Source organism: Kogia breviceps, chromosome 1 (genome assembly GCF_026419965.1).
Source record: "Kogia breviceps isolate mKogBre1 chromosome 1, mKogBre1 haplotype 1, whole genome shotgun sequence".
In the NCBI taxonomy this organism is placed as follows: Eukaryota; Metazoa; Chordata; class Mammalia; order Artiodactyla; family Physeteridae; genus Kogia; species Kogia breviceps.
Genome location: NC_081310.1, coordinates 42307889 through 42333531, shown reverse-complemented (window position 1 = coordinate 42333531; position 25643 = coordinate 42307889). Strand labels below are relative to the sequence as shown.

Genomic DNA, 25643 nt, shown 5'->3' with positions numbered 1-25643 from the left:
TGAATGTAAAAGCATTTTTTATCACAAGAAGCTTAAAAAGTTTTTTTTTCATCTAGACCGAGTGTGTAGAGGTTTGGCCTATGAAGTTTTATTTAGTTTGAGTACTGCATTACTCAGTTGTACATTATGTTTTGTACATATGTTTTGTTCATAGCTTTCTAGGAGGATCTGCTTCATTCATAGAAGATTCGTAGGTCTGTTTCCAGATTCTACGTGCCAAAAATAAATGGTCACAATTGATGTTTCTTTATGAAACTCTCAAGCCCTATAATTCTGTTATAACCTTCTTTTGGGGAATGCCACCTGAGTTTAGATTGGAAACATGACCAAGATTATATTTGTGTAATTCCTTGTGAATCTGAGGACAAAAGATGAAGAGGATATTGCACAATTAAATCATAATCAGCTATTTCCCTCTGCAGGATTTATGCACATTACCCTTTAACAGAATTAAACAAAATATTAAATGTAAGTCTGAAGAGCATATAAACTTTGCTACAAGAATTAAAGGCTTCTCATTTCTCTGAATATATTCCAGCCTATTAGACATTTCAGATTCCTTCCTTTAGTAACTAGAGCCATTTATTTCTCAGTGTCCTTAAGGCTCTAAGCTGTTATTGTTCATAATGATTCTCAGAATATTGCCCAATAAAAGAACTTTATTTCCTTCTATGTGAATAAAAATTCTATGACTAAAGATTTCAGTAAGTTCAGAAAAAAGCAGTGCTTTTCACTGTCTAACATTCAGTAAGCACAATCAACTGCAGTCTACTTGGACTAATTTGTTCCAAGCATCCTGGAACAGGGACGAATTGCTGCTGTATTCTCTTCTCTTTACTTCAGAGATTTTAGCATTCTGAAGCAGTAAGTCTTAACTTTCTTTAAGGTAAATAAATCACTTTACATATTTTATGAAAAATGTAGATGTCTCCTGGAATCTCTAACATTTAACATCTAGTTTTAGAAGGAATTCTTTATAGTTTATCTGTGAACTTCTGGTTAAGAATGCCAGTTTTAGGAGTGTCTTTGACTTTCTTTGTGTCTTTATTTTTATGTCTTGGGAACTCATTTTGAATATTGTTTGTCCTTTTCTAAAGGAGAATTCCCACCCTGTTGCTTCTTAGTAATATTGTATTAATTATTTATATTTTAATACCAATTTTCTTTAATTTGATTCTCTCCAAATGTTAAACAAAAGGTCTCATTTTCTTTTGAAAGAGTCAGTGAAGTACTAATGCATGTTCAGAATTTAACACGGAGGTTATAGAGTTAAAACACTGTACACACAAAGCATGTCCTCCTGTTTTGCAAAGGAGCAAATCGTTACTTTGAGGTTGACAAAGGAAAGGTAGGATTAATACCTCTTAATCTCAAATTAAGTGTAATCTTATTGGAATAATTATTCCAATATCTTTATTGGAATAATTATTATATAATAATAATTATCTCTCCAGGTACTTATTGAGCAACAAGTATATGCTAACATCAGGCCCCTGGAAGAAATACGGCAGCCAAGACACAAAAGTGGCCTTGGCATAAGACACAAAAGAAAGCTAAAAGATGTTTAGATGAATTGAGTTTATAATAACGAAGTCACCTGAAGACAATTACTAGAGTTTACTCATTTGTTTTAAGATCTAAATTGTATAATAAAGTTGCCTAAACTTTAGTAGTAGAAGTAGTAGTAATAGAAGTTAAGCTTATACTGTCTTGACTCCCCTAAACATGTGCTGTGATTCACATGGTAACAGATATCCTAAATGTAGGTAGAAATTATTCATCTCCATGGATGTATGATATGTTCTACTTTAAGTGTAGAAATGATTGTTAGTTGAGTTCTTTCATTGCAAGCAATTGAAGTTGAATGAATGAATAAAATGGGAATTTATTGAAAGCTCTTATGGTGGTGCATAGAATTGAAAGAACAGAATAGCTGGATCAACTAGAAAGAAAAAACAGGTCAGCTTTTGGTGCTTCCAACACTAGGCTGTGGACTTTTAGAGCTTGTCTCTCAAATTATCTATGGTGAAGGATATCTATATCTGTTGGTTTTTAAATTCAGTATTCTTTCTTTTAAATAACTATTTTGGTTTTGAGCTTATTACTATGTTTATTTGTAAATACTGTTTAATTTAGATAGTTTATTACTTCATTAATCAGCTTCTCTCTGCAGATGTCCTTGGGACAGCTTTTTGCTTCAGTGTTCAGTTCTTTCATGGATTTGTGTTTTCTCTTAGGTTTTTGGCTTCTGAAGATCTCTTACTTTCTTTCAGCTATGCATGTAAATAAATGGGTTTTAAATTTTATTCAGCATTTTTAGGTGTTCTGTACTGTGAAAGGTTCTCAGCACGTCTAATCTGCTTTGCTTCTAGGAATACATCTCAATCTATTCATCTGCACCTTCTTGTTAAAAGTTCATCAGACTATACTACTCCCCTACTTGTTATGTTTTATAGGTCTCACCTAGCCCTAGTCTTATGTGCTCCCTGCCTTTGCCTTCAGGTTTATTTTAGATTACTTTCACTTGGTGTGGTCCAGCAGTACTGGATATTTTTCTCAACTCAGCCATACTCTCAACTCTTGCATCTATGACTTCCTGCCCCACATCCTTTCGTTTCTTCTTTATATCTCATCTGAAGTGTCATTTCCTCAGAAAGGCTTGATCACTTTACACTGGCTTAGTGCCCATTATCATGCTCCCTTAGCATCCTGTGCTTTCCTTTTTATTACATATTTTGCTCTTCTAGTTATTTAATTAGTATCAGTTTTCTCTCAAAGGGTAGAGACTGTGTTAGCCTTCTTGATCACTATTCCTAGTCAATAGCACATTGCCTGGCACATAGTAGATATTTTTAAAATATTTGCTGTTTAATATATAACATTGATATTTAACACTTGTTATTGGACTGTCTTATTAATTAAATAGTATGGGGAATGCTATTACAATTAAATCATTCTCTTAACTAGGTTCTAATTTCATACTATAACTAGTTTCATAGTAGTTGGAAAAGATGCTTGATATGATTTCAACCTTATATTTATTAAGATTTGTTTTCTTGCTTACCATATGATCTATCCTGGAGGATGTTCCATGTATAATATATACTTGAGAAGAATATGTATAGGCATACCTCAGAGATATTGCAGGTTTGCTTCCAGACCACTGTAGTAAAGTGAATATTGCAACAAAGTGAGTCACAATTTTTTGATTTCCTAGTACATATAAAAATTATGTTTATACTATACTGTAGTCTGTTAAGTGTGCAATAGCATTATGTCTAAAAAATTTACATACCTCAATTTAGAAAATACTTTATTGCTAAATATATGCTAATCATCATCTGAGCCTTCAACAAGTCATAATCTTTTTGCTGGTGGAGGATCTTGCTTGGATGTTGATGGCTGCTGACTGATTAGATTGTGGTTGCTGAAAGCTGTGGTGGTTCTGGCAATTTCTTAAAATAAGACAATGAAGTTTGCCTCATCGATTGACTCTTCCTTTCACAGATAATTTTTCTGTAGCATGCATTGCTGTTTTACCCACAGAATTTCTTTCAAAATTGGAGTCAGTCCTCTCAAATAGTGCGACTGCTTTATCAACTAAGTTTAAGTAATATTCTAAATCCTTTGTTGCCACTTTACCGATCTTCACAGCATCTTCACCAGGACTAGATTCCATCTCAAGAAACTATTTTCTTTGCTCATCCATGAAAAGCAACTTCTCATTCATTCAAGTTTTATCATGAGATGGCAGCAATTCAGTCACATCTTTTAGGTTCCACTTTTTTTTTTTTTTTTTCGGTACGCGGGCCTCTCACTGTTGTGGCCTCCCCTGTTGCGGAGCACAGGCTCCGGACGTGCAGGCTCAGCGGCCATGGCTCACGGGCCCAGCCTCTCCGCGGCATGTGGGAGCCTCCCGGACCAGGGCACGAACCCGCGTCCCCCGCATCGGCAGGCAGACCCCCAACCACTGCGCCACCAGGGAAGCCCTCCTTTGAAGCTTTGAAGCCAGGCATTGACTTCTCTCTAGCTGTGAAAGTCCTAGATGGCATCTTCTTCCAATAGAAGGTTGTTTCATCTACACTGAAAATCTGTTGTATAGTATAGCTACTTTCATTCATTATCTTAGCTAGATCTTCTGGATAACTTGCTGCAACTTCTACATCAGCACTTGCTACTTCACCTTGTACTTTAATGTTATGGAGATGGCTTCTTTCCTTAAATCTCTTGAACTAAAACCTCTGCTAGCTTCAAACTTCTGCAGTTTCCTCTCCCCTCAGCCTTCATAGAGTTGAAGAGACTTAGAGTCTTTCTCTGGAGTAGGCTTCGGCTTAAGGGAGGGTTGTGGCTGGTTTGACCTTCTATCCAGACGAGTGAAACTTTCTCCATATCAGCAATAAGGCTGTTTTGCTTTCTTATCATTCATGTTTTCACTGGAGTAGCACTTTTCATTTCCTTCCAGAATTTTCCCTTTGCATTTACAGTTTGGCTGACTGGCACAAGAGGCCTAGCTTTTGGCCTTTCTTGGCTTTTGACATGCCTTCTTCACTAAACTTAATTATTTCTAGCTTTTAATTTAAAGTGAGATGTGTGACTCTTTCACCTGAGCACTTAGAGGCCATTGTAGGGTTATTAATTGGCATAATTTCAACATGGTTGTGTCTCAGGGAATAGCACAGCCTGAGGAGAAGGAGAGAGACTGGGGAACAGCCAGCAGTAACAACACAAGCAACATTTTTTTAAATTTAATTTAATTTAATTTTTATACAGCAGGTTCTTATTAGTTATCCATTTTATACACATCAGTGTATACATGTCAATCCCAATCTCCCAATTCATCCCACCCCCACACCCCCTGCCACTTTCCCCGCTTGGCGTCCATACGTTTGTTCTCTACGTCTGTATATCTGTTTCTGCCCTGCAAACCGTATACACAACATTTAATGGTAAAATTTGCTGTCTTATATGGGTGCGGTTCATAGTGCCCCAAAACAATTACAACAGTAACATCAAACATCACAGATCATCAACAAATATAATAATACTGAAAAAGTTTGAAATATTGTGAGAATTACCAAAATGTGACACAGAAACATGAAGTGAGCAAATGCTGTTGGAAAAATGGGGCCAATAGACTTGCTCAATGCAAGGTTGCCACAAACTTTCAATTTGTAAAAATGAACTATCTGCAAAGTGCAGTAAAGCTAAAATGAGGTATGCTTGTATCCTGCTGCTGTTGGATGGGATGTTCTGTAAGTCTGGTTTGACTTGTTCAAATCCAATGTTTCCTTCTTGATGTTCTGTCTGGATGACCTGTGCATTGTTGGAAGTGAGTTATTGAAGTACCCTACTGTTATTGTATTGCTTTCTATTTCTCCCTTAGATGTGGGGTCCAACCCCTTCTCTCCTCTGGGGGAAGCTGGGAATTGGAATTGGGAGTTCCCTCCCCATTGTCTGGTGCTTGACCAGGGGTGGGGTTTATGGCGAGAGTATGTCTCAGCCTTTCCTAACGATTTCAAGTGGGTGATGTGGGCATTTTCTCCTTCACTTGGTATGTAAGAGTCACTGAACTAGTTTCTGGATTTCTTTCAGAGGAAATTGCTTTGTGAGTAGCTATAGATTCAGTGTGTCTGTGGGAGGTATGTATGTATGTAAGAGTCACTTGGTATGTAAGAGTCACTGAACTAGTTTCTGGATTTCTTTCAGAGGAAATTGCTTTGTGAGTAGCTATAGATTCAGTGTGTCTGTGGGAGGAGGTGAATTCAAGAGTTGACTATGTTGCCATCTTGGACTAGAACCCTCAATCCATGTTTTCTTTTAAGACAGATGCAGCTATAAAGTATGCTTTAGTTGTTTAGGTGGTAAGTTTGTCTATATGTAATGAAGAGCCCAAACTGTGATTTTTGGATCAGAAATTAGTTAAGGGATGTTTCTTTAATTGAATTGAATATGTTCTGTTCTCCTCAAGAAAATAGAAACTTTACCACCTTCTATTACCAAAGTCTTCTATTTAAACATATAAAATCACTAAGCTTTTTAAAAAATTGATTTTAGTAGCCAGTTTATTTTCTTAATTTAATTGCTTTATATACTTTTCCTTTGTTATCTCATCTTTTTTTCAGTGTGATTCTGGGATGCATTTTAAAAATTTTTTCTATCAGTCATTGGAATAGTCTTTATCAGTGGCTCTTTCTGTTTTAATTTGAAGAATACTAAACAGTCTCAATATAGAGGAGGAGAGAAGCATATAAAATTCTGGCTTTGAGTTAATTGGAGCTAAGAATTTAATTTTTTTAATTTGATATGTTGCTATGAAATCAGAATAAAATTTTGGAATATTAGGGAAGTTTTTCAACAAAGATGTAGTTTACGGATCTTAAAAAATTAACAAAGAGTACAACATACTAGATTTTTCAATAATTTTTTGTTAGAAAGCTGTGTGGCCTAGCTTTTTATATCTGACTGGAATATTGATGTTATGTCATTATAAATGCATTCTATCTTTAGCTACCTGCCTGCCACTTCAGAGAGAAATGAGATAGCTACATAACTGTCGTTCTTTGAAAGCTTTATTCTTGGAATAAGTAACCAGAGTGGTTATATTCTTATGGTTCATTCTTGTATTCATCTTCGCAAAAAGAAAAAGAAGACTGAAAATTCAGTTAAACTAATACTTCTCAATCAATCATCAATTAATCATCAATCATCAGATATCTTGTATTTGGTTTGTTTATAGTAAACCCAGTCTTAATAATATATATGACCTGTTTGTTGCTTTACAGAAGTGAAAAAACTATGATTAGTAATAATTCAGCTAAAGGTAGATTTAAACTACATAAATTTGATTAACAAAGTGGCTTTAAATAATGGCATATACTTTCTAGTTATGTGAAATAATTAGGCTAACAGAATTAGCAAATGGAAGTCCTTCAGTAAAGAATAGATAATTATCTTAAAAATATTATCTATATACAAATTAGCATTTTGTCATGTTGGTTAAATGAAGGAACAGTGCTGGAAAAAAGTTATTTTTTATTGTCTTTTAGGGGAATCCATTTCCAGATCTTCCATATATACTAATTCCTGAAATTGATTTGCCTAAGTAATTGCCAGGCAATTGTCCAGGATTTCCCTTTCAAATGGTCTTTCTCTGATTTTATAAAAGAAAGGCTTGTTTATTATTAAATCTGAATAGCCTCTCTGGCCCCCAAACAAAGGAATAGTCTTAACTACTCAAACGGAGTAGATGTTGAGAAAGAGAGTGATTAACAGGGAAACAAATCTTTTTGAACTCAAATTGTTTTCACTGAAATTGAAGAATGACTTATTTGTTACCTTATATATTATTAAAACTAATTTTTAACAATAGATCCCTATGCAATTTTTGGAAAACACTTGGAAAGAGTTCAAAGAATTGACATTGCTACAACATACTTTTATTCCAGTCTACTTATTTATGTGAACAAGATTTCTCAGAACTTACGTCTATAAGATGAAGAATTGAAGAATAAGGATATCAATGCCTCTTAATTGTCTACAATATTCTTAATATTCTAGCAAATAATGTAATATTCATCATTTTAGCAAATAATGTAATATTTATCTTTCTAGCAATGAAGTAACATTTATCAATGGATATGTGAACTAATTGGGAGAAAAAGCTTTATCCAATTAAAGATGAAATTTATTTTCAAATTGCCAATAACATTTTACTTTTTATATCTAATGTTTACCAAGCTTATTACATGTTTATGTTGTATTGATGTAGTATGTTCTAATAATAGTAATAATAGCTTAATCCAGAAGAAATTTTAATATTTGAGCTTTATGGTTCAGAACTTTTTTGTATTTAAATTTTCATTTATATACATTTAACGGCTAGGAACTATAATAAGATAATAAATTACTTTCAAATCCAAAAATATATTAGAATAAATTTTATAATCTAAATAGAATGGAAATACAAGTTCAAGAAGAAAATGAAATGATATAAAATTTCCAAATGTTAAAGAAGAGCTTATTTATGTTTTTGATAATGGATGATAGTTATCATATTGCTATGGCATTTAAATTCCATTAGCTATATTTAAAACAATGCCATATTAATTTAAAATGAAAATAATTATAATGCATCACAAATTTCATTGTTTATAACTATTTAAATGTGTTCAAAATCTTTCATCATAACTTTAAAGTATTCAAGATAGTTTTTCAAACATTTTTTGCTTTACCACTGAATTATGCCCTTGTTGGAATTATTTATTGCTATTTCATATATTGGTGTTTTTTGACTAGCAGACATTAGGTAAGCATTCATTGGGGTTGATAAATAGATCCAATTATATCAAAGCTATTGCTAATGAGATTAATTTCATCTCAATTATATGTCACTAATGTGAATTAAAATAATTTTTTGTTGTTGTTCTACCAGGACTATTTAAAGAGCACATTTAGTAAGATCTTATATGATGAAATGTCAAGGTAGCTCAGAAAATCTTGTTTAGGACCACTTCAGCTTAGTGGGATTCAGAATCATTTTGCAGAAATTAACAACTTTAATTGCAGAATGTGAAATTGGAACTTGAGGATGACAGAGATTTCCTACTGAAATGTCCTCATTTGTCAAAGAGAAAACACAGAGCCAGAGAGTCACTTACTCAGGCTAATACAGGGAGTACGCAACAGAACCATATCCAATCTGTCAGTAAAACCTATAGATTTTATCTCCAGTATCTCTACTGAGTTTCTATACTTCTTCTCAGGCTCCAGTGCCCTCACCCTTGTTCAGGCAATCATGATCTCTCATTTGATACCTACTGTACTAGATCTGATTAGTCTCCCCACATCACCTCATTTACAAAACACATCTGATCACAATTATTCCTCTGCTTAAAATCCTTCAAAGATGTCTCATTGGTCATAGGAAGAAGGCTAGTCCTTTGTTCTGCAAGGCCTGACTGATCAGGCCCCTGCTTGCCTGTCTAGCCTTAACTGCCACCACTGTCCCCTTTGCTCCCTGGATTCTAGTCACACAGGCCTCTTCAGTTTCTCAAAGGTACCATGCTCGTTTCTTTTTACAGTATCATGTTATATGCTGTTCCTGCTGCTTGGAGTCTACTGCTCTAGCGAATGCTTACTTATCTGTCAGATTTCATCTCAAATGACACTTTCAGAGACTCCCACACTGCCCCTCCCCCAGTCCTTGCAGACTAGATTGGTCCCACTGCTGTTTTTTTCTCATCTTTACTTTTTTCTTCAAAACCCATTCTACACTTTGTATATTTGTGTGAGTATTTGATTAAAGTCTGTTTCCTTGGGTAGAGTGAGGGCAGAGTTTATGTGTATTTTGCTTATCATTATATCCCTAGCACCTGCCTCATTGCCTGGTGCATGCGAGGAACTTAATGCTTGTTGAATGAATGATGCCCGATTAGTTCTATTTCTACTTCACCAATGATTTTAGAGTAACATTTTAGTGTTTGAAATTTTCTTTGCCATATGCTTTATATAACTTACCCATCTGTTGATGAAGTAGCATTTGGGAAAAAATAGAATTTCAAGTTATTTATTCCTAATTTGTAAATCACACTTTTAAAAAAAAACTCAGAACACCTTTTTTTTTTTTTTTTAAGCATGAAACCAATAGTGCTAAATGTTCTTCCTATATTTGATGGAACCTAGTCACATGTTAATTTTTATTTATCAGCTGTCTTCATTTATGTGTAGTTTTTGAAAAACTAAGAAGCCATAGAAACTACTGCATATGGAGTGTAATAAAAATGCAAAGAGATGGTGGTAATATTAAAGTTCATGCCTCTCAACCACAGAATCATATACTGGAAATTATAATAGATATTCTTTACCCCCTTCCCCATCCTCCCCCAGCCATTCCCCCTCCGCCCCCAAGAAGGATTGTGTTCTTGTAAATAACTTTAGGAACACAGTATACTACTTCTCCTTCTTGAAGAATAATAACAATGTTTGTTAGCATAGTAAAGCTTGCCTTAAAGCAAAGTTTCTCAACTTTGGTGGTGGTGACATTTTGGGTTGGATAATTCTTTGTTGAGGAAAAGGGGAGAGAGAGGATGATATACTGAGCATTATAGGGTGTTTAGCAGCATCCATGGCCTCTATCCACTAGACCCCGGTAACACCCTCTCAGTTTTGACAACCAAAAATGCCTCCAGACATTGCCAGATGACCCCCAGGAGACAAAGTCATCCCCAGTTGAGAACTACTATATTAAAGGGATCAGTTTAACTCTAGACTCATATTTCCCAAACTTATTTGAATTCCTTGAAATTCTTCTCCTTCTTTTCCTTCATCTGCATACCTAATGTCCTGGGAAATGCTATTTTAAATTATCTTTTAGTAAAGCTAAACTAATTCTACCTTTTTCTTCTACTTTTTAGACTCCCGCTTAAAACTCTTCAAACTTTCCATTGCACTTTGAATAAAATTCATACTCCTTAACATGACCTTCATGCATGTAAAGGCCTTTGCCTACTTCCCTAACCTTACTTCCTATCACATCATGCCGTCAGTCCCATTGTGACCTGCTTTCAGGTCCTCAGGCACCCAAGTTTCTTTCCTAATGTGCTGTTCCTTCTGTTGGTAATCATTTTGCCCTTGCTCTTCCTTATCTTTTAGGTTCAGGTTTCAGATTAAATGTCATCTCCCATGGAGAGGTCTTTTCTGACCATCTCTTACCCTGCCAAAAAGGATAGTCATCCATCCCAATACCTACCTTCTATCTCAATACCCTGTTTGTTGCCTACACAATACTTTACAGTTTGTAATTATTTGTTTATTTGTGTGGATTTTTTTTTCTGCCTTAGTCATTAGAATGCAAACTCTGTGAGGGCAGGAACCACATCTATCTTGTTCATCATTATATCTCTAGCATTTAGCACAGAGCCTGTCATCTAACAGGCACAATAATTATTTGTTGAATAAATAAATAAATGTGCTTTAATTTATCAGTGTGTTTCTTTTATAGGGTTAAACTTGGAGTTAAATTATTTTTATTGAGATATAATTCAGATACCATAAAATTTCACCCTTTGAAAGTGTATAATTTAGTGATTTCTAATATATTCTAATATATTCACAAGGTTGCACAACCATCACCACTATCTAATTCCAAGGCATTGTCATCACTCCCCATCCCCCTTTCCCCCAGCCCCTGCCAACCACTAGTCTACTTTCTGTATTTATGGATTTGCCTGTTCTGGACATACCATATATGTGGAATTTTATAATATGTGGTCTTTAGTGTCTAGCTTCTCTTCCTTTGCATACTATTTTCAAGGTTCATCCATGCTGTAGCATGAAATACTGCTACATTCTATCTTACAGCCGAATAATATTTTATTATATGGATATGCCGTGTTTTGTTTATCCATTCATCAGTTGCTAGACACTTGGATTTTTTCCACTTTTTGGCTATTATGAATAATGCTGCCATGGGCATTCATGTATAACTTTTTGTTTTCACTTCTCTTGGGTATATACCTAGAAGCGGAATTGCTGGATCATATGGTAGCTCTATATTTAATTTTATGAGGAACTCCCCGACTGTTTTCCCAAGTGCCTGTACCATTTTACATTCCTACCAGCGGTATATGAGGGTCCCAATTTCTCTTCACCCTTGTCAACACTTATTATTGTCTTTTATTATAGTCATCCTACTGGGTATGAAGTGGCATTTTGGTTTTTTTTTTTTTGGTGGTACGTGGGCCTCTCACTGCTGTGGCCTCTCCCGTTGCGGAGCACAGGCTCCGGACGTGCAGGCCCAGCGGCCATGGCTCACGGGCCCAGCCGCTCCGAGGCACGTGGGATCTTCCCGGACCGGGGCACGAACCCGTGTCCCCTGCATCGGCAGGCGGACTCTCAACCACTGCGCCACCAGGGAAGCCCGGCATTTTGGTTTTGATTTGCATTTCCCCAATGACTGATGATGTTGAAATGTGCTATTGGTCATTTGTATATCTTTTTTTGAGAAATGTCTATTCAGATCCTTTGCCCATTTTTTAATTGGGTTCTTTGTCTTTTAATTGTTAAGTTCTAAGAGTTCTTTATATATTCTGGGTATTTGATTCTTATCTGACATATGGTTTGCACGTATTTTCTCCCATTCTGTGGTTGTCTTTTCACTTTCTTGATAGTGCCCTTTTATACACAAAAGTTTTTTAATTTTGATGAACTCTAATTTAATCAATATTTTCTTTTATCACTTATGCTTTAGGTGTTTTATCTAAGAAACCATTGCCTCATCTAAGGACATGAAGATTTATGCCTGTTTTCCTTTGAGAGTTTCAGTACTTTTCAATTTTATATTTAAATCTTTGATCCATTCAGACAGTTTTTGTATATGATGTGAGGTTAGGGGTGCAACTTCATTCTTTTGTGTACAAATATTTAATTGTTGGAGTTTTGTCTTTTTAAACTTTAATAAAGAATCATAATTTTCTTAAAATTATTATGAAACAAATATGTTTCATTTTTACAATTAAAAAAAGTATGGAGCACATACTGTGTACCAGACATTATGTTGGGCACAGGATCTGTAAAGATAAAACAGATAATTCTTACCTTCAGTCTCTCACAGATCTGGAAATTAAGGAACTTGAAAGTATTGATAGTAATAAGAATTTGAATGGAACATAGAAGATATTTGAAGAAGTTACTAGTGGTTTTAAATAATTGGTTTTTGAGAGATTGCATGTGAAAATAAGATGACATGGTAAAAAATAAAAATATTCCTGAAAATTGCTGTAAAAAGCACTTGATGGTGGTTGCTATGCAGTAGGAATATTTTACCTTGATTAGGACTCTTAGAGTCATTTGCTATTAACTTAGTAATTTAGGGGGTGGTCGATGAGAAAGAAATTGTCTGTCATCCATAAATGCAAGGTAAAGATAAGACCATAACAGAAATGACAAAGAAATCTCTCACTCATTCTCTCTCTCCCTCCTCTCTCTCTCTTTAGTATAACTGAATGAATTAATATTTATTTAACTAAGAGCAAAGGGTTCTTTACAGAAGTGGTCTCTGAGTCATTCTTTGCCAATTCTGGGTTTTTTTTCACCCCTTTGTCTTCCTTTTTTTTCCCTCTTGATGCTAATCTTATATTTGTTGATATATCTTGCTAAGATTTGCACTTATTTACAACAGCTTTCTTTGAACTGAGTTTAGTCTTTTGTGACTAATTATTGAGTTAATAGTTTTGTGACTAATTGACATTAGGACATTTTAGATTCATTGTATTAGCCTGCACAGGCTACTATAACAGAATACCAAAGACTTGGGGGCCTTAAACAACAGAAATTTATGTTCTTAAAGTTCTAGAGGCTTGAAATGCAAGATCAAGGTGCCAGCTCTTCTAGTAAGGCCCTTCCTGGCTTGCAGAGGGCCTTTTTGCTGTTTCTCACATGGCCTTTACTCAGTGTGCACGTGCAGGGGAGAGAGGTGGGGAGGGAGGGAGAGGGACATCTCTGATGTCTCTTCCTCCTCTTATAAGGACAGGAGTCCTTTTGGAATAAAGCCCCACCCTTATGACCTCACTTAACCTTAATTACCTCCTCAGTGTCCTATCTCCATATCCAGTCATATTGGGATAATTTGGGTGGAGAGCACAATTCAGTTCATAACACCCATGTAACACATTGTAGTCACTTTGATATTCTTTATTTTACAATAAGAAAGTACAGTTAGTCTCTGTAAAACTTACATTGTTGCTGGAGGGGGTGAAAAAAAACCCTTACATTATCTAGGCTCTCTACACCTATATTTCCTCACCTATACAACAAGAAACTTGGACTAGTTGATTTCTGAATGCTGAAATTCTCTGTTCCTTCAATTTAGTTACTGATTTCTAATATTATTCAGCAGATAGGTTTTAGGAAGCATCTTATAATAGAAATTCATGTTCTGTAAATCAGCATGATACCAACTCATTACTGAAGTGAAAGTCTTAGTCATTCTATGTATCTCTAAATTCTGACATAGATATTTTTTTCAACAAGCTATGCTGGTTAGGTTTTTACTATATTCTTTTAAACTAGCTATGCTGGTTAGGTATAGTTTAAAGAATTGGGTGTGACATGTTTCTTTTTTCTTCCAGTTAATAATACCTTTTATTTATACAATAAAATTTATCCTTCATAAATACATTTCATTGTAATGGATACAATAAATACAACATAATAAGTGTAGACAGAAAAATGTGAGAATCCCTCTCATATTTACTCCTCTTTCAAAGGAGTTAACCACAATTAACAGTTTGGTATGCATCCTTCTAATCTTCTTTCTATTTACATATGAATATTAATTTATATTTTTTCATAAATGAGATCATGCTGTATATATTGTTATTTAAATTTTTTCTCAGCATTGTGTCTTGGGATTTTCATAAATACCAAGATATATGCATATTATTTTTTAAATGGCTGCATGGTGTCATATAATGTTATTGTAATTTATGTAACTATTCCCGTTTTGTTAGGTATCACTTTGTTTTCTTTATCACTATTAAAAGTAATGTGCAGAGATTCCTTTAGAATATACTTCCTACATGTGGGATTAATAAACACATTGAAAATTTTGATAGTTACTGTCTTCCTAAAAGGCTTTACAGATTTACATTCCACCAACAGCGAGTGATAGTGTTCATTTACTTTCGCCACTGCCAAAATAATACCACTACTTTAAAACTGATTCCAATCCAATGGTTGAAAAATTATATTTCATTGTTTTAAAGTTGCATTTATCTGATATCTGGGATGTTGAACATCCTTTCACTTGTGCACTGTGTATTTTTCTATAAATTGCTCTAGTTTACACATTTTTCTTATGGAGTATCTTTTTAATATTGATTTGTAAGCGTTTTGTAAAATATATTTTGCATGTGAATTCTTTATTTTAAATGTTGCAGATATGTTTTCCCTGTCTGTTGCTCATCTTTTAACTTTGCTTGTGGTATCTTTTGGAATGGAGATTTTTCATTTTGTGAGAATGTCAGTCATTCTCTTTATCATCTCTGTTTTGTGTACTGTGTAGGAAGGCCTTCTTCATGTAGAGTTATTTAATTTTTTTGTAGTATTTTATAATGTTTCTTTAACTCCATTTGGAGTTTATTTAAGTGGGTAGCCAATTCACCCAACCTTACTTGCTATGTAGTCCATTCTTACTGATTTGATACCATTTTATCTCAATCTAAATTTCTGTGTTATGCAGACCTATTTCTGGACTCTCTGTTCTCTTCTTTTTGTTGTGTTTTTCTAATTTCTTTACCAATAGTGTACTTCTAATTACAGTAGATTATCGTGTCTTGAAATCTGAGATGACGAGAACATTTTCCTTCATTTAATTTATTTTACACAGCTATTCTTGCTACTTTTATCTATAGTTTTTTACCTCTTCTCTCTCTGTTTGCTCTTACTTCTTAGTGTTGCTGTAATCTTACTCAACCCTCTTCTGATTTGTGGCTATTAAGTTATATGTGAACTAGAAAACTAGATAACAGGCTGCTGGTATTTTAGATAAAATAGTCTCTAGATCGAGGAAATGAAGAATTCATATGACATTGATTCGTGGGTAGAATGTTCATGCTTTAATACATAAAATTTGTTGCATGCGTTTTAGTTTCTCAGAGGCTTAGATTTTTTGTTGTTTCTAGGTTCTTAGTAATATTTTGAATAGTTGATGTTGCTGAATATGCAACCTATATAAAAACATTCATATATGTTAAAATTATTTTTTTAATTGAAGTATATAGTTGATTTACAATACTCTGTTACTTTCAGGTATACAGCAAAGTAATTTAGTTATATATACATATATTCTTTTTCAGTTTCTTTTCCATTATAGATTATTACAAGATGTTGAATATAGTTCCCTGTGCTATACAGTAAATCTTTGTTGTTTATCTATTTTATATATAGTAGCGTGTATCTGTTAAGCCCATACTCCTAATTTATTCCTCTCCTGCAAAAATTATTTTTTAAACAGAAACTACATTTAAATCACTTTGAGAGGGCTTCCCTGGTGCCCTGGTGGCGCAGTGGTTGAGAATCCGCCTGCCGATGCAGGGGACACGGGTTCGTGCCCCGGTCCGGGAAGATCCCACATGCCACGGAGCGGCTGGGCCCGTGAGCCATGGCCGCTGAGCCTGTGCGTCTGGAGCCTGTGCTCTGCAACGGGAGAGGCCACAACAGTGAGGCCCGCATACCACAAAAAAAAAAAAAAAAAAATCACTTTGAGGGACAACTTTCTTTATTTCCATCATTTTATGGTAATGAAAGTTGTCTGTTAACAGGGAAACAAAGTAAATATGACCAAGCCCACTTTTTGCTTTGGGGTTTTCTTCTCTAACAATACAATAGAGAATAAAATTAAAATTTAAAAAAAAGAGTAGGTAAAGTAGAGTAAGATTTACTCTTCTTCTAGATCAGCTATAACCAGATGTATTATAAGAGCAGCATCTGGAGAATTCCCTGGCTGTCCAGTTGTTAGGACTCAGTGCTTTCTCTGTGGCAGCCCGAGTTCAATCCCTGGTCTGGGAACGAAGATCCTGCAAGCCACACAGCGTGGTCCCCCAGCCCCACCTTGCCACCAAAAAACAAGAGCAGCATATGTTACCATGGAGCATCTTTAACTCAAGGTCAGCTTTAAAAAAAGCTTTGACCTGCTTTATGGTTTGGAAAAATAATTCTCACTGGCCTTGGGCAATTATAGCCTTTATTGTACCTAAATTGCTAAGCTTACATGAGGTACTTTAAGTAGCTGTCTCTTCTTTACTGCACAATCAGTAGAATCCTGCATTAGCTGTTCAGTTCTAAAGCATAAGAAATAGAGAAGTAGTAGTGCTATTTTTTTTACATGTGTATATTCAAATTAAATGAATAGATTCTACATGCTTTTTTAAACTTCGTTTTAAGCTTTTGTTTTCTTTAAAATAGCTCTGGTACTATGAGTTTGTGTGTGTGTGTTACATATTACTTAGGGAAATACTGTTTCTCTTATTACTGGACAAGTGAATTATTTAAGGGTTCCCAGGATTGCACTAAGATTTGGAGCATCTGAGGGTCATAAAAGAACCTGTACTTTTTCTAGACATTTCAAGCTTAGAGTGCCCCAGAGATCCAGAAATAGGGTAGTTCTAAATTATGATTAGCATCTGGAGTCTAGTCAGAGCTCACTTGGGCAGGAAACATACCCTTTTTAGACTTGGGGTTCCTGAAGCTATATGTATCTACACTACAAGATTCAGTAAATCAATATGCTATATGACAGCTCACAAAGTGGATCCTGCCTGCAAAGACATATATTGATTGGCCCACACAGTGTTTTTAAAATACCTAGATTTATGGCTTCTGACTGAAAAATTGGAAGATCTGACAACCTGAGCAGCAACTAGCTGGATGGACTTGTGCTCTCCACTTCACCAGAATCCATACCACTACTCATCCTGAATGTGTCAGTTGCCATTTATCAACATACTTGTACAATTACTTACTTAACTCATTTGTGTTCCTACCCAGCAACTGAAGGTTTGGAATATCTAATTTATAACCATCAGTCTACATCTCTTTCTCTGTGTCTGGTGCAGCTAAGGTAAAAATGAGTAGATAGCAATTTAATATAGTTAGAACAATCAACTCATTTTTTCCAGAAACACATTACATATTCATGTCTTCATTATCTGTTGCATTTTGTGAATGCAGTACTTAATCCTGAGATACTTAATTTACTCTCTGCTGAATCCTACTCACTTCACCTCCCAGCACCTAGTCTGCCTTGATCACCTCTGCAGTAGTGTCTTCTGAAGTCTTATGAGCACATATTTTGTCCACCACGGTAAGTTTATTATAGTAGAGATTTAGAAAACTTCATTCAGTTAAAAAATAATTGTGTTCCTGTGAAGAGGACTTTGATTAGCCTTTTCTTAATATAGTTCACAGTTCATTTTTTTCAAAGAAATACATATATTGTCATTCAAAGACTAAGAAAGTAGTAATTTAAATTTTTATTTCCCTAGTTTTCCTAGTTGGCCTTTAGACACTAAATTTTAATATTGTTTTCCTTGCTTTCAGTTACAGATGAGGACACAGTAAAGAGGTATTTTGCCAAGTTTGAAGAAAAATTTTTCCAAACCTGTGAAAAAGAACTTGCCAAAATCAACACATTTTATTCAGGTAAGTAGTTGTTTGGACAAGAGATGATTTCTGCTGCTAAGGAAGTAGGAACTCTACCATGTCATTGTTGAAACTTCTGATCATTTTAAAATTGGGGCTTTTCTTACTATATTGCAATTAAACGATATTTTCTTTAGCTGAGGAATGCATCTGGTACTTCACTGTTTGAGCCTTATATGGTCATTGCCTAGTTCTCCTGCAGTTGCAAAGATTTCAGGACCTCATTATGACTCAATACCTTGAGCTTCACTGTGGCCCAGTCCAAAGCATTAAAGAGTCAGAAACTTGGTTTTATCATTTCTCTCAGAGCTGAATGACACAGTTGCAGCTTATTAATTATGTCACTTTTATGCCTTTCTGTTGTGTGGAACACTCATACCTGTCTCTCTAGGACATGGTCTCCAGAGTAGCATCTACAAGATGCTCTTGAGAAGAAAAGAAAATATTAGAAGAAAATATTAGAACTTCTATTTATTTATGTCTGACCCTTTAAATTGTTGTTTTTTATATATGTTTACTCCCCTACTCCTTTAACATGTTTTTTCATTTCATAGAACTCAAATTTTTTGACTACCTCATTCTGTTCCATTTGACCAGGCCCCTTCCAGAATTACTTTCATTTCCATCAGTCCTTGAGCTTTTAATTCCTTTACCTTCATTGCCTTGTATTGATTGCCTCTGCCTGGCAAAACTCCAACTGTGGACCAATCCAGCCTTTTACCTTCTTCATGCCTACCCCCAGGCTGCTTAGGACAGCTGGGGGGAAAAAAAATCACAGCAGAACAAATTTGAACCACTGTAAATTCATTGTTGCATTCTTAACTATGTTCTCAAAGCTGCCTGTGGATCCTGATCAGTGCCCTTTTTCATATTCCAAAGTGCTTTTCTAAACCCTATGCCATTCTCTTGAATTCTCTGACCCAAGCATCCTCCCCATCATGTTCATTATACCTACTTTACAAATAAATATAAAGGCCTTCAATTCCTGTTGGTGTGTCATACTTATGCAGATCTGTGCCACTCCCCTCCCCCCAAATACCTATAGATATTCTTACCCTTATTTATTTTCCTCCAATATTTGTAGAAAAGATATACCTCTTCAGTCTATGGCAAATTCTATAACTACTGACTGAATTTCAGCTCCTGGAGACCTTGTTCCAGAAATTATTTCCTCTAAGAAAATAACTTTCCTCTAACTTCCCTTTTCACTGGATTAGTTTCCTTAGCAAGTCACTCCCTTTAAACAGAAAATAAATAAATAAATAAGGAAGCAAGGACTTCCCTGGTGGTGCAGTGGTTAAGAAACCGCCTGACAATGCAGGGGGACATGGGTTTGAGCCCTGGTCCAGGAAGATCCCACATGGTGCAGAGCAACTAAGCCCGTGCACCGCAACTACTGAGACTGCACTCTAGAGCCCGCAAGCCACAACTACTGAGCCCGCATGCCACAGCTACTGAAGCCTGCACACCTAGAGCCTGTGCTCTGCAACAAGAGAGGTCACCGCAGTGAAGAGTAACCCCCGCTCTCCACAACTAGAGAAAGCCTACGCGCGGCACCAAAGACCCAGCATGGCCAAAAATAAATAAATAAATAAATTTTTAAAAAATAAAAAAAATAAATGGGATCACCTCATCTTGAAAAAAAGGGAAGCACATATCTTAACTCTGTGTTCTCCTTCTCATCTTTCATTTATGGCTGGATTTCTTCCTAGGCAGAGTTTATGCAAAGGCACAGAGCTGTGAAAGGGCACAGCATATATGCACATCCTTTTCACTGTTTTACAAGCACTAGAAGGCAGAGACAAAACAAATATTATTTGAAACCATGCAAATGCATAGATTTTCAGCAAGGGAAAAATGTACAGAAGGAATTATAGTGTTCAAGGACAAAAATAATTTCGACAATTAGGAGGTAAGAGGATAAAGAGGAACCAGCAATGTAGACAGAGGAGAGGGCAGCCATATAATGTAGAATGAGTAAGAGGAGACTAAAAGAGGAAGGCATTTGCAGTGGAAAGAGTATTTCGACTGAGAAGAGTCTATTGGGTATGATCTAAGGTTGTAAATGAGAAATATAAAGGTCAAGTTTATTAGCAATTTTCTTTTACTAGATGTTCTGGGAAGGATCTCTGAACCCAACTCTAATTGGATAAATTAGATTACAAAAAGTAGATAAAGCTTCTTGATTTACAAAGAAAAATAAATATCTCCTCTTAACAATAGATACATACTTTATCTATTTTGAGTTAACAGTAAAAAATACGTACAAATTATGACCTCATTACACAGACAGATGTGTGTGTTTTATGTGTTTGCATGCATCTGTATATGTATGTGCAATATATTTGATTAAAAATACTTTCTCATGAAACAATACTTATTCTTACTACTTATAATATATTCTATATTCTCTAATTGTTTCTATTTGATTTTTTTAAATGTTGATTTATGATACACTAAATTGCTTTCATGATCTCATATTGGGTTACAACCCTCAGTTTGCAAAATGGTATTTTAGACTTGGTTACTTTTCAAAGATAATTTTAGGCTTTCTACTATTAAAAATTTGGGGGCTATGATTTAATGACTTCCCTTCTCTGTGCATATTGGCAGAGCCATTAGGGCATGTCTCTTGATGTCATCAAGGAGTAGGTACAAATTGGTAGTCTTCAGACTGACTTTTTGCCAGGTCAGGAAATGATGGGTAATATGAAGACATGATTGACAGAAGTAGAATTGGTGCTTGTCCTAGATAGTGTCATTTTTCTCCTTATTTAGCCACCTTCTCCATGACAGATTGTCTTGTATACTACAATCCTCAAATACTAGGGCACATGAAGAACTATAAATAATATAAGGGTGAGTTCATCTTATAAACCCTACCTCCACCCAGTTACATCTCACAAATTATTTAATGGTCAGTTAAAAATGGTTATTTTTTAGGTGGGATATAGTATTGACTGAAACCTTGAAGTACCCCCTGCCCAAATGCTATAAAAGCTAAACCAACAAAACAGAATGAATACTACTAAAATATGGATGTATTTATTTTCATAAAAGTCTATTACCTATCAATTACATTTTGGAGTTTTGAACCTTATTATTTTTTTTGAAGACGTTTACCATGTAACCTTCCTTGGCCTCTATGTACTTACTTGTAAAATGAGCAAATTGATTCCCAGCCCTCGGGATTTCACATGTAAGGAGTCAGAAGCTATTTTCAATATTTCACAAAACCTAATGTAAGTTATTTTATTGTTCTTTTTTTATTACATATTTTTTGGCTAATATATGGGTATTTATTTAGATTTATAGATAAATGCCGCCAGGCGGGCGTCGGGTCCTCAAAGTGCAGCAACAATAGACGAGAGGGGGTAGGGAACTGAAAGCACGAAGGTATGGGATCAGAAGGGCACAAACAACTGATGGTTGCAAGGCAAATTTAATAACAAAGCATAGCCATATATATACCCCTAAAGCAGGGACTTTGCATAGTCATTGTAAAGCAGAAACTTTGTATAAACATTGTTTTATAGAACTAGTCTTTCATCTTGGGGCTTAGTTGCCACCTTATCTGCATCAGAGGGTCTATCCCTTGTTCCACAAAGGCACCAATTTCCCCTCCAGGGTTGCTTTTCCTAGCTTTAGGGAACAACCAGGGACTCTCATTAACTGAGCAGGTCCCTGGAGCGATCTGGCCAAAGGCCATCTCCTTTTTTACTTTCATACCATAAAGTCCAGGATGCATACCAAGGAGAGTACAATCGGGCCCTGAGGCTTATGAGGGTCTTAATGGCGCATTCCTCAGAGGGCAATGCTCACCACAGATAAAATCTTCAAACATTTGAAGACCATGGGAAGAGAGGGAAAATTTTTAAAAGAGGTATCCTTTTGGTGATAACATTGCTGATCATTGACCTAGAGTTCTCCCAGGTGTCTTCTCGCACTGAAAATGGTATCAGTCAATACAAACTGAAGGTTGTAGTGCTAGAAACTTTTTTTTATGATGACCAGTAATGTCCTTTTCCATTGGGAGTACAAATTACTTCATGTCACATCTTTCTCTTTTCTCGAACCAGTTTGCTTTCTCCCTCCATTCAAAATACTTGGCTTCTAAGCAGTATTTCTATGCAGCTACATTTAAAAAAAATCTTAGACTACATCTTTTTCTTTTAACATTCCACAATTAAAACAGGCAAGCCCTTTTTATTGGTTGGAATATTTTAAATATCTAAATGCTTTTTCCTTTGTTTCTAAAGGAAACAATTTCAGGGTTTTTATCTGGCTTGTCCTAATTTTTGACTTCAGTTTTTATGTTAGGAACTCACAACACTGTTAGGTGCTTTTCCTTTCTTTACCAAAAAGGAGGGAGGAAAGGAAGGAAATCACAGTAGTGTTATTTATAAGTAGGAAAATAATGGTAATAGAAACAGATTTATTTCTTGGCTGTAAAATATTTTCAGTCTCCATGTAAATGTAAGACCAATTGAATAATAGTTACTCAAAACTATTCCTATTATACAGTTATTCCTATAATCCTATTATACAGTATCTTGCTATATGTTTACTTTTCTTTATTCTTATTGAATTTGAGGCACTGTATAACCACTGAGTATGTGTAATGAAACATAAGAAACTGTCACTGAAATACTAAATGTTCATTTCACAAGTGATTATATGTATTTAGTACCCACAACTGTGACTTAATGGCTAGTTTTGTTCTTTGCTTATTCATGTGTTAAAATGTGGATTAAATATATTTAGTTAAGTAGGGTGACCATAGGTTTGTAATATTGTTTAAAATTCTGTTGTCTTAGCGTTTCTTCCTACATCATTACAACGGAATCAGTTACATTTTTTTTAATTTTTAAAAAATATTTATTTATTTATTTGGCTGCATTGGGTCTTAGTTGTGGCTTGTGGGATCTTCATTGCGGCATATGGGATCCTCTGCTGTGATGCCTGGGCTCCTCTCTAGTTGTGGCGCATGGGCTCCAGAGTGTGCGGGCTCAGTAGTTGTGGTGCACGGGCTCTCTAGTTGTGGCATGCGGGTGGCATGTAGGATCTTAGTTCCCCAACCAGGGATCGAACTCACGTCCCCTGCATTGGAAGGTGGTTTCCCAGCCACTGGACCACCAGGGAAGTCCCCAGAATAAGTTACTTAAAAGCTATTAAAGGATGGGAGGTTAGGGGAAGTTGGGGAAGTGAATTAAAGCAGCTAGAGTGGCTTGCTTTCTTGCTAACACATCTGATGAAAATTAAAATTATTTACATTCTCTGCACAATAAATGTTGCTTTCTTCATTTTCTTTTAAAAAGTGATTGATAGGCTTCTATTAAAAACAAGCCATGGGAAACCAACCTTTTCTTTGTCTTTTCTTCTTTCTTTCCTCCTCCTTCCCTACTAGCTTTTCTTTTTGTTTCTTTCTTTCTAAGACTGAAAGCATGGGCAATGCCCACAGTCATGGGGTAACAGGTTTTTAGGATAGCATCTTCACAAAAAAGCAGACTATCATCTAAATTAGTGTTCTTTTAAACAACTGTAGATTGCAACCCAGTAAATGACCCACAGGGTCAATAAGTGACCCACAGGGGTCAGCACAGTTTTTAAAAATATGAATGGAATACAGTAGAATGGAAAATATCAGAGTACATCTAATATATTTCTCTACTAATTATATCTTTTTAAAAAATTTTATAGTATTTGTTATTGTAGAGTTGTACAACGTACTGTGGAAGCGAACATGAAGAAACATAAATGGAAACGTTTAAATTTGCCAGATCCTCTTGGAGGAGTGTGTTCAGGAACGGCTGTGTGGGGAGTGGGGAGAGCTGGAGTATGGTGTTGTAGGGCAAGGGAAAAACCTATCCAGATGTGTAATGCATTAAAGTCCATGACATATTTGGGGGTGAGGAGGATAACAAATAGTCAGCTGAGGCTGGAGTTGTAAGTAAATAAGGAGTGTTATTGATTAGAGAGAAAAGTGGAATGGAAGAATAGGATGCTATTTTCACACATGGAGGTTTTAGACTTAAGTATTTGAGGTTGTTAGAATTTCAGGTCGTAAGAACTCCAGATAAAAGCAGTGCAAAGAGCTTCCCTGGTGGCGCAGTGGTTGAGAATCCGCCTGCCGATGCAGGGGACACGGGTTCGTGCCCCGGTCTGGGAAGATCCCACATGCTGCGGAGCGGCTGGGCCCGTGAGCCATGGCCGCTGAGCCTGCGTGTCCGGAGCCTGTGCTCCGCAACGGGAGAGGCCACAGCAGTGAGAGGCCTGCCTAGCACAAAAAAAAAAAAAAAAAAAAAAAAAAAAAAAAGCAGTGCAAAAATTGGATGTAATGCAACAAGATTAACTATCCTGAATCACCTATAATGGGTCAACATTCTTATAAACTTACTTTGTATTTCAGGTAACAGTGAAATCCATAAATTGAATCAGCAAGATGATAACATTGAAAGACAAACAATAAAAGTATTCTAAGACATTAACTTTATCAAGAAATATTCTTCAGTTGCATAACATAATAGCTTTGCTATTTTGAAGATACCTTGTATTTCTAAAATAACTTTTCTAAAAGTAAAAGTATGTATACAAATCTCGTTAAAACTAAAAAAGATCTTGATAATCTGTTTTTAGCTCTTTGAGGGACACATAGGTACTTTGAAAGTTCTTGAATGGTTATTGGACATTTTTATCAGATGTTTTATTACCAATGTATGAGAGCGTATGGCATTAAACAAATATTAAGATAATAATCTGTTCATATTTAGAGTGACTTGATTCACTGGCATGAATAGAAATTGGAATTTATTGCTAAAATAGGCTGTTTCATCAGTATATATAAAATTGCTTAGGAATATTCATTTTTATTTTTTATAACTGTATTTGTAGATTTTCATTCATAGACCAAAATATGTTTTATATACACATTTAATACCTCTTTTTAGGTTCTGTGCTGTTCCATGTATTTGAGCTTTTTGGAGATCTAACTTTAGAAAACTGAGGTATCATTGCAAAATAGACTTGGACACTTGGTGTCAAAAGCAGTGTTTCTCATCCTTTTTAAACCTATGCCCCTTGGATAAGTTAAAAAATCTCACACCATAACTGTAGTAATATTGAATTTTTTTTTCAAGTAACATATGCTTTATCCTCGACACTCCCACATAGAGATTCTCTTTCATTATGCTCTTCTAGACAGTCATGCCTTAAGGAAGAGAAAGTTTAAAGAAAGTAGCAAAATACCCTTGAAAGTTTTATTTTTCCTTATTTCTACATAGGAACTTGGATTACTAGAGAGAACTTTTTTCCTACATATCCATTCATTCATTCACTCAACAGACATGGATTGAACCAGCTATCGCAAAGATGAAGATGATAGTCCACACAAAAAAAGTGTACGTGAATGTTAATAGCAGCATAATTTACATAGTAAAAAGACTAAA

General features: G+C 35.3%; 1 protein-coding gene across 1 annotated transcript in view; it reads left to right on the top strand.

The window, feature by feature from the left end:
* XPR1 (xenotropic and polytropic retrovirus receptor 1) overlaps nucleotides 1-25643 on the top strand; it is a 205073-nt gene that overhangs the window by 107114 nt on the left and 72316 nt on the right. Inside the window, exon 3 of the mRNA XM_067030754.1 lies at nucleotides 18097-18198. Within this exon, the coding sequence (XP_066886855.1) occupies nucleotides 18097-18198 (102 nt within the window). The remainder of the gene's footprint in view (nucleotides 1-18096; nucleotides 18199-25643) is intronic.